Source organism: Mirounga angustirostris, unplaced genomic scaffold, assembly GCF_029215605.1.
Source record: "Mirounga angustirostris isolate CCGP_5_RB_7025 unplaced genomic scaffold, mMirAng1.0.hap1 SCAF_9, whole genome shotgun sequence".
NCBI lineage: Eukaryota > Metazoa > Chordata > Mammalia > Carnivora > Phocidae > Mirounga > Mirounga angustirostris.
Genome location: NW_026991717.1, coordinates 60,536,823 through 60,551,082, shown reverse-complemented (window position 1 = coordinate 60,551,082; position 14,260 = coordinate 60,536,823). Strand labels below are relative to the sequence as shown.

The 14,260-nt window shown below is 35.0% G+C and overlaps 1 protein-coding gene across 6 annotated transcripts in view; it reads right to left on the bottom strand.

Annotated features, from left to right (window-relative positions):
* The window catches only part of UBR1 (ubiquitin protein ligase E3 component n-recognin 1), a 157,323-nt gene that overhangs the window by 64,666 nt on the left and 78,397 nt on the right, over positions 1–14,260 (bottom strand). For all 6 annotated transcript variants that reach the window (XR_010405032.1, XM_064570569.1, XM_064570568.1 and 3 more), the window contains 7 exons: positions 12,072–12,174; positions 11,170–11,218; positions 10,407–10,561; positions 8,914–9,013; positions 7,991–8,100; positions 4,426–4,512; positions 3,275–3,456 (listed from right to left, as the gene is read on the bottom strand). Coding sequence is in view for 5 of the 6 variants with exons in the window: in XM_064570569.1 (XP_064426639.1) it covers positions 3,275–3,456; positions 4,426–4,512; positions 7,991–8,100; positions 8,914–9,013; positions 10,407–10,561; positions 11,170–11,218; positions 12,072–12,174 (786 nt within the window). In the remaining variant the exon portion in view is untranslated. The remainder of the gene's footprint in view (positions 1–3,274; positions 3,457–4,425; positions 4,513–7,990; positions 8,101–8,913; positions 9,014–10,406; positions 10,562–11,169; positions 11,219–12,071; positions 12,175–14,260) is intronic.

Below are 14,260 nucleotides of genomic sequence, written 5' to 3'. Positions count from 1 at the left end.
GCCGAAGGCAGACGCTTAACGACTGAGCCACCCAGGCGCCATATTATGCAGTTTTTAAAAGGTGCAGTTTAAAAAGCTAAGTGTGGTACAACCTCATAGGAGGTGTTCAGCAAGACGTGGGGTAAGGTTTATTTTTTTGGTTATCAAAGACTAGGGAACACTACTGGAATGAGTGGATGAGGAGCTGGAGATGCTAACTGTCCTGCAATTCATGGAGCATGAAAAAGAACTGCTGCCCAAATGTCAAGACTGAGAAACACTGAGCTCTTTTTGTATGTAAGAACATATTGCATAGATTTCCAAGTGAAAATGACAAGTTGCAGAATGACACACATATAATAACACTTATGCAAATAAAACCAAACACTGAATGATACAATAGAATTTCTATAGTTACATACATTTGTATGTAATAGCATAATAGCCATTCTAACAGGATTAACATAAAACTTATAACCAGAATATCTACTGAGGAAGGGCAGAAAGGGGTTCTGGGTTTAGGCCAGTGCTCAAACAGAACTTTAGCTTTATGTCTAACATTTGATTTTTAAAAGGAAAATGTGTCAATATAACTGTAATTAAAATTTTGTTTTAAAAAATATAAGAAAATATATTTGTGACTTTGGAATTGAGAAAGCCTTAAGATACAAAAAATTAAAACTCTAAAAGACTGATAAATCTGTCCTTATCAACACTGAAAACTTCTCTATGGCTTAACTTTATAATTAATAAAAGAATTGGGACAAAATATGGGAAACATGCAACAAAGTTTAGTATCCATAATTTGAAAGGACTTCTAAAGATCAATAAAACAAAAGCAAAGTATCCAAAAGAGATGGGCAAAGGATAGTAACAGGTAATTCCCAGAAGACAAAACACAACAGACTAGTGAACAATCATATGAAAAGATGCTCAACCTAATACTAACTAGTAATCAGGGAAATTCTGACTGGTACAGGCTTATAATGTTGATTATATCTAATTTTTTCAAGTACTGATAATAGTAATTATTGGTGAATATGAAAGAAATAGAAACTCTCAAACACTGTTGGGAGTAGGAATTGGTAAAACTATTCTGGAGGACACTGTGGCAGTATCTATTAAAATTTCAAATAATTATGACTTAGCTCTTTCACATATTATTTCCATCCTTGAGAAGTACTTATACAATTGTACAAGAAAGCAAATAGCTAAAAATGTTCTGACACATTGTTTATAATAAGGGAAAAATGGAAAATAAGGGAAAATCAACTTAAATGCTCCAAGTCTGATAAATAAAATATTATATATACACACTATGGACTACTATGCAGTAGTCATAAAGAATCATGTAGAATCTATACCATAGATCTATATGCAGTGACATGAAAAGATTTATGACACTGAGTAAAAAAGCAATCTGCAGAACAAAAGGCATGGTAAAATAACCTATTAAAAAAACAAAACAAAATTCATTTATGTGCACATTAATAAATGCACAGAAAGAGGTAGAGAACAGAGTTATTTATTAACAATGGTTATCTGTGCAGAATAATAAGGAATGTAGAGGATGGTCAAAGGGAACTAACTGTATTATTTGAATTGTTTTCAATGAGAACACAATTTTATGTATGCAATCAATCAGGCAATAAAAAATAAATAATAAAAATATTAAGGCCATTAATTAACTCTGAGCACATATTTGCTTATATCCTGTTGTTTGGATAAATATATGGTAATCTCTTTCATTACTTTCTAAGGAGTATGCTGCCAATATGTAATATCTAGAGGGCTAGAACTTCTGTTGTTTAAAGTTTTGTGTTAATTTCTAGTTTTATTACTATCATCAGCCAAGGATACCTTAACCTTTATATCTTTTTTTTAATCTTTAAAATATATAGTCTTTATTCTTATTGGTACTTGTTAGCATATTCAACTTCAGGAATACAGATATATTATGTATATTGTTACTATTGTTATTGCAAAGGCACAATTTCCTAAAACTATCCACAACACACACTGTTTAAACAGCAGTGGAAGCTTGTTTTTAAAAATAAGCATAGGAGGTATTTACAATATTTTTAATTGGAATGCTTTTAAAGGTACCCTTATTTTGCCTCCTTTTCTCACTGTATCTATATAACATCCCACAGAGTTTGACTCTCAACAGGTTAGCTGATTTCCCCAAGAGCACATCACAGTGGGACCCAGAACACTAGATTTACTGATACCCATTTTCTTTTTTTTTAAATTTTTAAATTTTTAAATTTATTTTATTTTATTTTTTTTAAAGATTTTATTTATTTGACAGAGAGAGACACAGCGAGAGAGGGAACACAAGCAGGGGGAGTGGGAGAGGGAGAGGCAGGCTTCCCACAGAACAGGGAGCCTGATGTGGGGCTCGATCCCAGGACCCTGGGATCATGACCTGAGCTGAAGGCAGACGCTTAACAACTGAGCCACCCAGGCGCCCCTTCTTTTTTTTTTTAAAGATTTTATTTATTTATTTGATAGAGAGAGACACAGCGAGAGAGGGAACACAAGCAGGCGGAGCGGGAGAGGGAGAAGCAGGTTCCCGCTGAGCAGGGAGCCCGATGCGGGGCTCCATCCCAGGACCCTGGGATCATGACCTGAGCTGAAGGCAGATGACTGAGCCACGCAGGCACCCCGATTCCCATTTTCTAATGTGGTATCCATGACCACAACTATAGGCATTGTCTTCTTTCTCTTGAAGAAAAAATGAACAACGAATATAAACCTTTTTCAAGTGAAGGATTTTTTTTTCCAATCTGTTATAACTGCAGTCATTTTTACCAGAAATCATAAAAATGATGTGGAATATTTGAACTGATACATAAATGTGCATCTAAAAAAGCCTGTGCAATATGTAATACACTCTGCAATATATTATGTCAATATAAAAGAATATTAAAATAATAAGTTCAAAGAAACACAAAAAGTACAATTAGTACTTACATTTTTTAATATAAAAAAATAAATAAAAGAGCCTGTACATACAAGATAACAGAAGTTGATTTTGATTTGTGCCATTCCCATTTTGTATCTTTTTATGCATAAAGCCTCTCAACAAACTATTGTGCACTTGAACTGCTTATGAACATAAACTTACATTCAATTAGTACCTTAAGAGCTTTCACTGTGCCTTTCGTAGTTTAAAAATAAATGTAATTTGTCTTACTATGAAACATATTTTGGAAAAATTTTATATAAAATGAATATGTCATTTTCCCTCCAAAAAACTGAGTTGCTAATTTCTAGTTTTGCTTGGTTTTACCTCTCTTCCTCCATAATGGAGTCTTCTTTCCCAGACATTTCTGAGGTGCTGTCATACATGAGTTTGTGAGTTTCAATAAAGTTTTTCTGTAAGGCAGACATCTGAGCCATGATCTTCTGGCGGTGCAGTCTAGCAGCTTCAGCTTTTCTTTTCCGTTCTGCTTTTTCTTTATCATGAGTAATCTGGGTATTAAGAAGCCACAAAAATTAGGTAAGATCCATTGTTGAAATTTACATATACTGTTCAGTCAGGCAAAATTTCCTAGAGTAAGAGTCTGATAAACTTTGATTACCGCTTAAGCTTAGACTCAATCTAATGTCTCAAAATGAGCATACAGGCTCCATCATATCATACAACTAACTGCTCTTTTGGTTATTTTAATAATTCAATGTAAAAGCCCCAAGTACCTTAAATATCTAATAAATTGCATTTTATACTCAATGCAGGTAGGTTAAGAAATAAAATTGAAAGAAAAAAATTTTAAATCATATGTCAGTCATTTAATCACTGACATTTAATCAATTTTACCCAATTTGATGATATCTAACAGTTACGACTAGATGCACTGCTAAGACTGAGAACTTAAACATACAACTGAGATGTATGGTGTCTTTTTGTTTATATCTAACTTAAGTCCAGTGTTTTTCTTTTAGGAGGGTTAGTTAAAAATCACAATAAAAAAAAATCACAATGGTATTCTAATAATTTTAAGATTAGAATAATCAAAACCTGATTCATTATATTATAGAAATTCATAACCTAAATATTACCGCATTTCATTGAATCTAAGATGTAGCATTATCTTATGTTCCACTAAGAAAAGAATGCTGCTGATTAAATTATAAGAAGTCATTATAGGATATATCCCAATTTCAGATATTAAAATATTTCAAAAATTAATAAACTATGGTATTTCCAACAGAGCTCCACTGTACATCAATTTCCTCTGCTTTTATAAAATACATATGTTATACTGGATAACTATATGTCAAATACCACTAATCCCTGTGATATAGAAACACAACGAACAAAAGAAGATGGACATCTCAAACTTTACAACAAACAGGTTCCTTCTAACAAAAAAGCAGCAGCTCTCTTACACCAGTAAAGTTCAAAGACAGAGAAGAACATCACCATTATTATGTTATTACCTCATCATTCTTAATAGATTCTGATCCTGATGTAGTTGCTACAATTAAACAAGATTTTTCTCTTAATCGCTTCACTGTGTCAAACATCTGTGAGAAACAGATGAAATGTTAAAAGATTTGGTTAGACTGACCAGACACAGAAAAATTCAGTAATTTGATTTTGTCATCATGTCACCAAATATCTTTGACTTAAATTTGACATATATACACGCACACAAATAGTTACACATGTAAATAGTTATATAATTAGTTTAAGTATATAAAAAGTAACTCCTGACTCTGACAAACACCTCCCCTAGTTGATGAGCAATACAGCTAAGGAGGAGGTTGCAGGCAGTAAAATCAGGTGATTCCATCTGCAGGTATGAGAGTACCTCTACTTTTGCCAGGGGAAAAATTTTTTTTAATTTAAAATAACATTTTTAGTACAAAGACATATAAAGACAAAAATACAAAATGGAAAGTGAAACCCTCTCTTCCTGAAGCCAGTTGCTCTCCCCAAAATTAACTAAATTAAAGATTATTAGGGGGCACCTGGTGGCTCAGTCAGTTAAGCAACTAACTCTTGACTTTGGCCCAGGTCATGATGTGAGGGTCATGAGACTGAGCCCTGCTTCGGGCTCCACTATGGGTGTGGAGCCTGCTTAAGATTCTCTCTCTCCCTCTCCTTTGCCCCTCCCCTGCTTTCTCTTAAAAAAAAAAAAAAAATTACTATTTTTTTGCAGAAAAAAAATTATCAGAATATATATTTTTCAGGCGCCTGGGTGGCTCAGTTGGTTAAGCGACTGCCTTCGGCTCAGGTCATGATCCTGGAGTCCCGGGATCGAGTCCCATATCGGGCTCCTTGCTCAGCAGGGGGTCTGCTTCTCCCTCTGACCCTCCCCCCTCTCATGTGCTCTCTCTTTCTCATTCTCTCTCTCTCAAATAAATAAATAAAATCTTTAAAAAAAAAAAAGAATATATATTTTTCTATATTTACATATATTCTCATCAAAAGCAACCCTACCATTTACACTGTTTCCTATCTTTCTTTTTCACTTAAACATTTATCTGTGGAGATATTTCCACAATAGCTTATATAGATCAGTTTCATTCTTTTTAACAAAAATCAAAGTTTTAGCAATAGGATGGTACATCCACAAAACTTATTTTTATTTTGAAGGAGTCACATTCTCATGTGTAAAAACCTCCCACAAGGAACTTACAACACAACTTTATATTAAACATTTGGGGAAAATACCTAGTAAGTGTATGAGCTGATACTTGTACTTTTTGTCTATTTTGACAATGAACTTCTATTTTTATTAAAAGAAAATAAACTTTTGGAAACAGATCTCCAATATATAATATTGTATCTATAAGATATAAATGTTGAACTAAATGTAGTTCAATTTATTTTTTTTCTTTTCTTTCCTTCTTTTAAGTAGGCTCCATGCCCACTGTAGAGACCAACGTGGGGCTTGAACTCAAATCCCTGAGATCAAGACCTGAGCTGAGATCAAGAGTTGGATGGTTAACTGACTGAGACACCCAGGTACCCCTGATTTCTTTTCTTTTCTTTTTTTTTTTTAAGATTTCATTTATTTGAGAGACAGCACAAGTGTACATGAGCGAGGGGGAGGGACAGAGGGAGAGGGAGAAGCAGACTCCCCGCTGAGCAGGAAGCCCAACTTGGGGCTCAATTCCAGTACCCCAGGATCATGACCTGAGCCAAAGACAGAAGCTTAGCTGACTGAGCCACACAGGTGCCCCCTCAATTTATTTTCTTAATAAGAGTTGAATACTTATCTACCTTGTTTCTGTTTTGGTTTATATTTTTAAAATTATTATATTGGCAAATTTAACACAAATACTAAATACTTGTGAATTCTACTCCAAGAGAAACCTTAATAATAACATCATTATCTTATATCAAGCATGTTTAAGGAGCATCTCTAGTTAAGAAAAAAGGTGACTTCTTGAAGTACAGATCAATACAAAGATCTCCAATTGATGTAAATATGGAAAATAACCACTCCATATTCTAGTTATCAAAACAGTATCTAGCTGATCACATCAGAATTTTTTAATAAATACAGTGAGGGGAAGCTCCATAGTCTTGGCTTCATGTTTCCATGTGGAGGGTTTCCCATTAAGGTAATATTCCTGGCTTCTCTTACTACCCCTTATTCACTCCTCCCCAAAGGCAGTGGCATCTACCCAACAGTTCAAGCTTCAAATCCAAGTCATTTTTGACTCTGTGATCTCCCTCATCCTTTCCACCATTATCTATCAACAAATCCTATATATTCTGCCACCAAATTACATCTGAATCAGTTCAGCTTCTTGCCATCTGCACCTGAGCCTTGGTCACACTCATTTCTCAACAGGATTTCTGCAACAGTTTTCTTTCTTTTCTTTTTTTTTTTTTTTTTAAGATTTTATTTATTTATTTGAGAGAGAGATAGGGAGAGAGAACACGAGCAGGGGGGAAGGGTAAAGGGAGAGGCAGACTCCCTGCAGAGCAGGAAGCCTGACATGGGGCTCGGTCCCAGGACCCTGAGATCACAACCTGAGCCGAAGGTAGACGCTTAACCAACTGAGCCACCCAGGCGCCCCTCTGCAACAATATTGTAATAGTTTCTCTGCTTTTACTCTTGTCCCCTATAATCCACTTACACCATAGGAGCCACAGTGATCTTACAGAAGGAGAGACCAGATTATGTCACTCAAATCCTTTAATGGTTTCCCACTGTCCTCAAAAATAACATCCATCATTTTACCCTCACCTGTCAGGTCCTATATGATCTGGCTCTTGGCTGCCCCTCTGACCTTGTTTCCTACCTTCTCTCCCTCCCTCATTGTGCTTCAGTCATACTGGCCTTCTTTCTGGCCACCTTAGAGCTTTTGCAGTGTGGTCTCCTTTTTGTGGAATACTCTTACAGATTTTTATAAGTCTGGCTCCATGTCATTCAGTTTCAATGTCACCTCCTAAATGAGGACTTTTTTTTTTTTAAAGATTTATTTATTTACTTGAGAGAGAGAGAGAATGCGAACAAGCAGGAGGGGCAGAGGGAGAGGGACAGAGACTCTCAAGCAGACTCCGCCCTGAGCGCAAGGCCCGACACGGGGCTTGATCTCAAAACCCTGAGATCGTGACCTGAGCCGAAACCAAGAATTGGATGCTTAACTGACTACGCCACCCAGGCACCCCAAAAGAGGCCTTTCTGACTACCCATCTGAAGTTACCCTCTATTCATCTACTGAATTATCCTTTTCTTGTTCATTGACTGTACCTCAACTAGTGTATTCTCCATGATAGCAAGCACCTTATCTGTGTTGTTGAGTCTAGAAATGACCACGGCACTATAATAGGCATTCAACAGATGCTGACTGAATAATGACACAAATAAATAAATCTTAATTTATTAAAAAAAAAACCTCCACTAAAACATGAAAATATGTGAGTGACCATGAAATCAGTAGTAAATGACTTTATAATTGGAGAATAGTGGTTTAACATTACAGGCAGAGGATTCTTCAATATTTAAACCAAGATATGATACAGTTTATTTATCAGGTTCACCTGGAGTATCCATGTTATCATGTCCTTCTGGCCTTCTAACTGGGGAATTCCTTTTAGTTTTTCCAAAAGCATTTGTATATTCTGAGCATTCATGGCTGAACTTCCCAATCCTTTTTTAAAACACAAAAGTTACAAATCATAAATAAAAACCTTTATAATTATAATCTATAGTGTTATGTTATTCACATTGCTAACCAAAGTTCAAAATCACTCCCATTTTTCAATGGGAAAATCTGCAATGACATGAAGTACTCAGTACTTAATTCAACAACTTGAAAAACTTGAATTATTTTAAAACTCTTAATACATTTTCCACTGGGGTTGCTAAATAAAAGCTACCTTTAATGATCTGTCTCCCGCCTTTCCTCCACTTGGCTCACTGTCTAGTAAAAGTAGTTAATGAGAACCAAAGCTCCCAAAAATATGAAAGTGGGGCCTTTTTATATCCATAAACTGAATAGGTTTAGGATGTCTTCAAGGACCTAAAGAATACAGTCTGTAAACAGAATATGAGATGCTTTTCTCCTATTGGTTTCGTAATCAATGTCCCTGGAATGTGCTTTGATGAAACTGTCTTAATGTAATAAATAAATCTAAATACATCTTAGTAAAAATCTAATCTAAACCTATCCTGTTCTGCCAGAAAGAAAACAGTGCAAGACAAACTCACTATCATTCACTTGGACGTCTACAGTCAAAAAAAAGGGGGGGGTTAAGCAGTGAGAAAGATTGTAGTAGGGGATTGAAAATATATTTTTATTGTTGAAAACATCAGTTAAAAACTAAAGATGCTAGGAAAAGTATTAATTTCAGAACTGTCTATACTTTAAGGAGTGGTAGATTAACACTCTGTAAGAGCTAAACTTTCACTTACAAATTCGTAATTAGCTGAAGCTATGCTGAAAATTAATACTAAAACATACTTGAAGCCTTATGGTAAAAGTCAAATGTCACTTCTTCTTCAGGAGCTTTTTGAAGCTGCTGCTTTTCTTCCAGTAAACCCAATGCCAGAATATGAAATGCCTGAAAGGGGAATATGAAAAGATCTATAAAACTGTGCTTCCAGAGGTAAATATATTTTAAATGAAGGTAAAAATAAGCAATCTGATAGGTAAAAAAGGGGCAAAGGTTAAAAACAAGCGGTTCTCAGAAAGAGAAATGATAAATACACATATGAAAAATGTTCAACCTCACTTAAAATTGAAGAAATGTGAACTGAAACAAGACCATCCTGTTTTTCACCTATTACAGTGGCAAAATTTTTAGAGTTCAGTAAAATACAGAGCTGGCTGAGGTGCAGGAAAACAGGCACTTTCCACCACACTGGTTATGTCAAAGTAAACTGGTGTAACATTTTGAAGGCCAATTTGACGATATTTATCAAAAATGTAAAGGTACAGACCTAGTATTAAGAATCAGTATGACAACACACTCAAGTATGCAAAGATATTTGTACAAGGATGTTCATTTCAGTGTTATTACACGGAGACCTAAAAATAACCTAAATGTCTATTAATAGGAGACTGGTTAAGCGAACTATACATATCCACACAATGGAGCAATCATCTATCAAGAATGAAATAGGCCTATATGTGCTAAAATGGAATGATTTCCAGAAGATACACACCTTTAACAGTGCTTATCTCCTAGGTAGGACACTAGGGGGTAGGGAGAGAAATTTTAACCTTTGATTTCAAATATATCTCCATGGCCTGAAATTTTTTACTCATGTATTTACCATTGTTATAACAAAAATTGAGATACACATTACAGTATGACCAGTATTTAGAACCTCCAGACCAATAACAGCCAAGGAAGAAAGAAAATTAATTAAATTAAATTAATTAAATTTTAAATTAAGTTAAATACCGAGTTATAGCTACCAAAGATGACACTACTAAGTAATTTATCTATAACAATATCAAGAAAAAATAGCTGCTTCTACTTAATGAGCTAATTCTCATAAAAACTCTATGAAATAATTATACTTATACCCACTTACCAGTAAAATGGAGAAATTATTCTTTGCTCCTAAATAGGAGTGGGGTAACCCAAGATTCAAGTCTGTCTTCAAATCACTACTTGCTCATAATACAAGTAAAATAAGAAATGTAGAAAATTATAATGCAATAAGGATATACCGATTTATTATTAGCAGGGCAGGCTTTTTATTTTATTTTATTTTTCCAGTATAAATGGTTCTCAAGAGTAAGGATACTAAAAACATGAGAATGTATGACTAAGAAAGTCTATGCCACATCTAACCTATTTTTAATGACCCCCAGGTCTCAGGTGCTCTAGTGTGGTTCTGACTGAAGTTACATAGTTAGACCAAAGATCTTTTCCCTGGCTCCTCACAAACCCTACGATGTAGAGACAGTATTGGAAGTAGAAAAAATATTTCAAGTATACATACCATCTGAAGCATTCCTTCAGTCCACAAGTTAGAATCTGTGTCAATTGCCCGCTCAAATATGATCCTGAGAATGTACATCATGATATCACAATTGAGAAGGTTAACCACTTTGCTGAAAGCAGGGCAGAATTCAGGAGGTGGTGGTGGTGGTAATGCTGTAGTGAGTGGAAGATGGATAGCAGAAGAGACAAGTATATTTTTATTTAGGTTATCCTACATGCTAAATTGCATATGTCAAAATCATATTACACGCAACAACACATGATTTTTGTTACCTTTAGAGCAGTGAACACATCAATGTCAAGGGAAATATAAGTCACTATATTAATCACTCAAAATAGACTCTAATTGCTATAAATTTAAAAATTCTGTCCCGATTGATGTAAGCCATAACTTAATGTGAGGGCAAGAATTAAAGGGTTCTTTACACTTCCATTAGTTGCCCACTCTTAAAAAACAACAAAAACAAAAATGAAAAACACTATACGCTTTGCTGATACAAAAACCACAGAAAATAGTCAAAATGAGTCAATTCAGGGGCACCTGGGTGGGAGGGTTCAGCTGGTTAAGCGTCTGACTCTTGATTTTAGCTCAGGTTATGATCTCAGGGTTGTAAGATCGAGTCGTACATCAGGCTGTGCACTCAGAGCGGGGTCTGCTTGCCTCTCTCCTTCCCCCTCTGCCCCTCCCCCTGCTCACTCTCCCTCAAAATAAAAAAATAAAATCTTAAAAAAATGAGTCAATTCGGAATCTCACTTTTTACCTTCATCTTTGTTTTCTTGTTTTCTCCTTTTTTTCTGCATATGTTCCGCCTTTGTATTAAAAAAGAAAAAAAGAGTAACTTTAAATATACTGCTTGGCAAGCATGAAACAAATGGAATAGTTTGAAGCAGGCAGGAAAGATCCAGGAGCCTACCAAAATACATACTAAGTATGTATTCAAAATGTTACCTTGTGCCAGAAATGAAATGACTGTCCTAGGAAAAGCAACTGCAAACCAGATGAGTAACATCCCTCCTCAAGATTTTACTCCCCATTCTTTCGGTCAACAATACTCATTTAGTGCCTATTATATATTCAGGGCATCGTACTATGGGCTGGAAATTATTCAATCACATTTATAAGGACAAGTCCAGACATCACCCTAAGTGATCAAACTTAACATTACCCTTAATGGGACAAATAGACATTATGTGCCTACTGATGTGATACAATATATTACCTATATAATATTCTTGCCCCAAAAAGTTTAACTTGAATCTAACCATGAGAATATAATCAGGCACATTCAGAATGTAGGATATTCTAAAATATCAGTAGTCCATACTCTACAGAAATGGCAATATTATGAGAGACTAAACAGGCAAAAAGACTACCCTAAATTAAAAGATTACAGAAACATGACACCAAATGAAGTGCAAGATTCTTGACTGAATCCTCCTCCCCATGAGACAGTGATAAAGGATATTTCTGGTAAATCAGAAAAATTTAAATACTGCCTGTACACTAGATAACATTACTGATTCAATTTTAATTTCTTGGGTGAGATAATGGCCCTATTAGTGAGAACCAGTATGAAACTACATAAAAACCAGGAAATTTTCTGTGGAGTTAGAAACCATAAAGCATTTTAGGCTTATTTACTGAAAAGCATATCTTTCCTACCTTGCTATGCTGTGTTTTGGAATAATGATAAAAGTACATATTGAAGTCTTTCAATGATTCATCTTTCAGTTCATAAACTCCATGGCCGGACACACCTGGTTTCCTGAACAGAAAATATAGAGATGAACTGTGGTGTTCTTGTAGTATAAAATACTGAAAATAAGAACCTAAAAATTAATCAAACTGTCAAAATCTAGAAGAAATACAATCATTTATCAATTAGCTTGCTTAAACTGAAATGACTAATTTCATTCCAACAGTAAAACTAAAAACCTATACTGCAAGCTCAAAGTCCTTATAACAGCCAAGTTGTGTTTCATAATTAAGAAATTTAAATAAAGCTGAGGAAACTTATTTTATATTATACAGACCTCATTTGATTGATGCCCTACTTAATTTGCTAAGGCTTTCTAAAACAGTAGTGAGATATCAAATCGGAGATGAAAATACAGTGTTGGGGCACCTGGGTGGCTCAATTAAGCGTCCAACTCTTAATTTCAGCTCAGGTCACTATCTCAGGCTCATGAGATGGAGCCCCTTGCTGGGCTCATGCTCAGCGGGGAGTCTGCTTGAGATTCTCTGCCTCCCTCTGCCCCTCCCCACCTCCACGCATGCTCTCTCTAATAAATAAATAAATCTTAAAAAAAAGAAAAAAGAAAAAAACAGTGTTGAATCCTTCATACAGCACTATAAGGAAAAGCATCAAAGCCAAAAGGAATACTTCATATTTGTTCAGCACACTAAACAGCTTTTAGTTTCTTTTGAATTTTTAAGTGAAAAAGGTTACTGAGTATTATTAAACCATAAAAAAGCTATATCCTATTTTAAAAGTTATTTAAAACCACTAATTTATGACCATAATACTATAGAAAGTAGAAATTCACTACCAGTAGGAATTTTTTGAATTTTAAGAATTAATCCACTTAAAATCTTATTTCCATTTCATGTATCTCAAAGAATCAAAGAATTATAAAATCTCCCATTCAGTATGTTGCCTTTTTGTTTTGTTGATGGTTTCCTTCACTGTGCAAAAGCTTTTTATTTTAATGTAGTCCCAATAGTTTATTTTTGCTTTTGTTTCACTTGTCAGGAGACATTTAGAAAAATGCTGCTACGGCCAATGTCAGAGAAATTACTGCCTGTGTTCTCTTCTAGGATTTTTATGGCTTTAGGTCTCACATTAAGTTTTTAATCCATGCTGGGTTTATTTTTGTGTATGGTGTTAATAGGTGGTCCAGTTTCATTCTTTTACATGGAGTTGTCCAATTTTTTTTCCTGGTGCCATTTATGAGGAGACTGTGTTTTCCCCATTGCATATTCTTGCCTTCTTCACCATAGCTTAATTAACCATATAATTATGGGTTTACTTCTGGGCTCTCTTTTCTATTCCACTGATCTATGTGCCTGTTTTTGTGCCAGTAGCATACCGGTTTTTATTATTATTATTAGTTTAATTCCAGTATAGTTAACAGTGTTATATTAGTTTCAGGTATAAAATATAGTGATTCAACAATTCCATACAACACCTAGTGCTCATCACAAGTGCACTCCTTCATCTCCCCATCATCTATTTCACCCATCCCCCCACCAATCTCCCCTCTGGCAACCACGAGTTTGTTCTCTATTTTCAAGAATCTGTTTCTTGGTTTCTCTCTCTTTTTTCCCCTTTGTTCATTTGTTTTGTTTCTTAAATTCCACATATGAGTGAGATCATATGGTATCTGTCTTTCTCTGATTGACTTATTTTGCTTAGCATTATACTCTCCAGCTCCAGCTATGTTGCTGCAAACGGCATGATTTCATTCTTTTTTATGGCTGAATAATGTTTCATTGTATAATATATACCACCTCTTCTTTGTCCATCTATCGATGGACACTTGGGCTGCTTCCATAATTTGGCTATTGTAAATAATGCTGCAATAAACAAAGGGGTGCATGTGTTCCTTTGAATTAGTGTTTCTCTACTTTTTGGGTAAATACCCAGTAATGCGATTACTGGATCGTAGGGTAGTTCTACTTTTAACTTCTTGAGGAACCTCCAAACTGTTCTCCAGAGTGGCTGCACCAGATTGCATTCCCACCCCACAGTATGACAAGGTTCCTTTTTCTCCACATCCTCACTAACACTTGCTGTTTCTTGTATTTTTTATTTTAACCAATCTGACCATACAATTTTGATTACTATAGCT